The sequence below is a fragment of the Trachemys scripta genome, chromosome 12, assembly GCF_013100865.1.
Source record: "Trachemys scripta elegans isolate TJP31775 chromosome 12, CAS_Tse_1.0, whole genome shotgun sequence".
NCBI classification, from domain to species: Eukaryota; Metazoa; Chordata; order Testudines; family Emydidae; genus Trachemys; species Trachemys scripta.
This window is the reverse complement of record NC_048309.1, coordinates 41,136,980-41,140,522: the sequence shown is the minus strand read 5'-3', so window position 1 is coordinate 41,140,522 and position 3,543 is coordinate 41,136,980. Positions and strand designations below refer to the sequence as shown.

At 49.6% G+C, this 3,543-nt stretch overlaps 1 gene segment (V, D, J or C); it reads right to left on the bottom strand.

Annotated features, from left to right (window-relative positions):
* Nucleotides 1-234: 234 nt before the first annotated feature.
* Nucleotides 235-726, bottom strand: LOC117885751. The segment is given in 2 exon segments: nucleotides 235-551; nucleotides 638-726. Coding segments are annotated over 2 exon segments (363 nt in total).
* Between the last annotated feature and the right edge of the window lie 2,817 nt (nucleotides 727-3,543).

Genomic DNA, 3,543 nt, shown 5'->3' with positions numbered 1-3,543 from the left:
TGAAGCAGCGAGGAATGTCTGCGGCGCAGACCCAGTGGGCCTCTGTGAAGCAAAAGGGGAACGTTGCTAGGGCATGAAAGGGTTAAAGCCTTGTGGCCGGTTTGTATTTCATTCCCCTGGATGCTGGTTCTCATTCCTGTGCCCAAAGCCCTGTTGTTTATGTCGCTGCTGCCCCCACGTGGCGTGTGGATTCTGCAGCCTGAGTTTTTGCAGGAGCATCAATCGGTTTCTGTGTCACTGTGTCTCTCTCGCACAGTAATAGAGGGCGGTGTCCTCGGGCTTCAGGCCGGTCATTTGCAGATACAGCTCACTCTTGGAATTGTCCCTGGAGATGGTGAATTGGCCTTTCACTGAATCAAGGTAGCGTATATCGCCCCCAGCGCTGTTGAGATAAGCGACCCATTCCAGCCCCTTCCCAGGAGCCTGACGAGCCCAGATCATACTGTAGCTGCTGAAGGTGAAGCCGGAGGCTTTGCAGGAGAGGCGGAGAGAGTCTCCGGGCTTTTTCACATCCCCTCCGGACTCCACCAGCTGGACCTGGGACCAGACACCTGAGAATAAAGGAGCAGTCAAAACATTAGTATGGAAATAGCTAAATATTCGTATGCTTCTCCAGCATGTTTGCATTAGGAAATACCTTGCAAAGCTGCAACAATGAAAACTAAATAGATCCAAACTCTCATTTTCCCTGGTGTTGGAGGACAAATGCACCGGAGGGCTTTGGATTGTCTCTTCGGGTGCAGCCTTAAGAGACGGAGGGAGAAATTTAAACAGGAACCTGTCAGCTTCATTTGCATATTCCCCTCCTTATAGGAGATACAAATGCCTGCCCTTAATGATCTGAACGGGAGTACTTGTGGCACCTTAGAGACTAACAAAGCTTAGGCTTGGTCTACACTAACCCCCCAAATCGAACTAAGGTACGCAACTTCAGCTACGTGAATAACATAGCTGAAGTTCGAAGTACCTTAGTTCGATCTTACCTCGGTCCACACGCGGCAGGCAGGCTCCCCCGTCGACTCCGCGGTACTCCTCTCGTCTAGCTGGAGTACCGCAGTCGATGGCGAGCACTTCCGGGTTCAGACAAGACGCGATAAGTCGAACCCAGAAGTTCGATTGCCAGCCGCCGAACTAGCGGCTGGGTATAGACGTACCCTTAGAGTCCACGAAAGCTTATGCCCAAATAAATTTGTTAGTCTCTAAAGTGCCACAAGTACTCCTCGTTCTTTTTGCGGATACAGACTAACACGGCTGCTACTCTGAAACCTTAATGATCTGAAATACTTTCCTTGAGTCTCCAACAGGAGTCTCTTACTCCTTACTGTGTTTGTGCAGCGCCTGGAACACGTGATTTCATACCTGGAGAAATAAGGACATGATGTCAGTGGCGTCACGTAGCCGGTCATTAACTACTAGGGATTGCTTTGAAATCAACCGTGATGAAGGGAAATATTTCCATGGTCTGTAGTGGGTTTTGATCATGTTATGTGGGTGGAGAGTATTTGGCTAGAGAGCAGGACAGATCAAAATTAAACAATCTGTGATAACCGGGAACAGAGACGTGTGAACAATTATGCTCTCTTTTCAGACTAGGTTGGAATTATATCTGCAGGCCTTGGAACTGGGGTTACACCCTATGATTTTTAGGGAGGCTAAAATTTACCGTGGGAAATTGTTAAAATGACAAATCATTTGAACCGAATCTGAGTTTCCTGAGTCGAGAGAAATAAAATTTTCAAAGATGGTGAGTAAATGAGAAACTTTAGACAAGACAGTTTGTCTCTAGTGGGAGATGCAAAGTCAGAGGCAGGGCAGAATTTAAGTGGGACATTTGTTTATTAATTTGCTTGGACACGTGTACATAGAAGAGACACTTTCCTCAGTCTGTGGTCGGAGCACTGTGACCATGAGTTGAGAGAAAGAGGGTGAGGTGCGGAGATATTTGTTAGATAGACAGATAGATTGGTGGGGGGGTATGGGGATAGATAGATAGACAGATAGATTGGGGGGGTATGGGGATAGATAGATAGATAGATAGATAGATAGATAGATAGATAGATAGATAGATAGATAGATAGATAGATTAGATGAGACACTCTGTGGTGGGTGAAAATTCCCCAGGACGCTGAGCAAGGGCTGGGACTGAATTCCCTGCCCATCCCCCTTCCCAGCAATGTCCAGCTCCTGTGAAAAGTGCGGGGAGCAGAGGGAAATCTGTCGTGGGAAGTTCAGGTGTGGATAGGGACCCATGTGCTGCTTTCTTTACTCTCTCAAAGTCTCCCATTCGTCTCAGTGAGGCTTCTGGTTTGAGGAGCACTAGTAGCCCTCAGAGAAGGTCTCTCCTTTGAACTGCAGGGGGCTACATCCCCCTCTGGAGCTGTGCTGTGAAAACGTGAGGGGAGAGTGTTTTGAGGTTGTTGGTTTTTGTTTGTTTGTTTTACTCCTTTTGTTCTTTCTCAAGATTGTGGCCCAAGGCTGTGCTATTTGTGTCACTGCTGCCCCGAGTGGGATTTCTTCCCCTCTGTTTTTTGTATTAGCACTACGAGTCTTCTTCTCACTGAGCATCTGGCACAGTAATAGCGGGCGGTGTCCTCGGGTTTCAGGCCGATTATTTGCAGATACAACAGGTTGTTCAGATTGTGACTCCGTGGAGATGGTGAATCGCCCTTGAACAGCCGGGGAGTACCACTGGCTCAATCCACTTGAGCTAATCTCAGCCACCCACTCCAGCCCCTTCCCAGGAGCCTGTCGGACCCATTCCATGTAGTAGCCGGTGTCGGTGAAGGGGAACCTGGAGGCTTTGCAGGAGAGGCAGACACCTGAGAATACAGACAGGTTACAAATATTGGTATAAAACCAACAATAATATAATATTTGTGTAGCTCTGCCAATGACTCAGCGGAAACAATATATTCCAGAGCCGCCATGTAAACATTAAAAGGAGCGAAAAATCTCATTTTCCCGGGTGCTGGAGGGGAAAGTTCTCAGGGGACTGGCTGGTCACTGCTCAGACCCAGGGGCTGGAGGGGAAAGTTCTCAGGGGACTGGCTGGTCACTGCACAGACCCAGGGGCTGGAGGGGAAAGTTCTCAGGGGACTGGCTGGTCACTGCACAGACCCAGGGGCTGCGGATTGTGTCTCCGGGTGCAGCCTGGGCAGAGAGAGGCACAGATTTAAACAGGAAACTCTCACCCATATTTGCATACCTCTTTCCTTATAAGGGACCCAAACTCCTTCCCTGCAGGCTGTGAATTGCTTGCTCCAGGGCTCAGAGAGGAGTCAGATTGTCCCTTCCTGAGGGTCTGTGCAGCGCCCAGCCTCACTGCGGTGGGTGTAAAAGGGAAAGAAGCAGCTGCGGGTTGGAACCCAATTCCCCAGTTATGAATTTAGGGCCTGATTGTCATCAAATTGTGCGATCGTGGGGAAGGGGTCTCCGGAGCCCCTGCCCAGGCGAACGTTCAGACAGAGGGGTCAGTGACTGGGGAGGGGTCGGGTCACAGGGTTGCACTGGGCTGAGACACCCGCTGGAGAGCTAAGTTTCCCT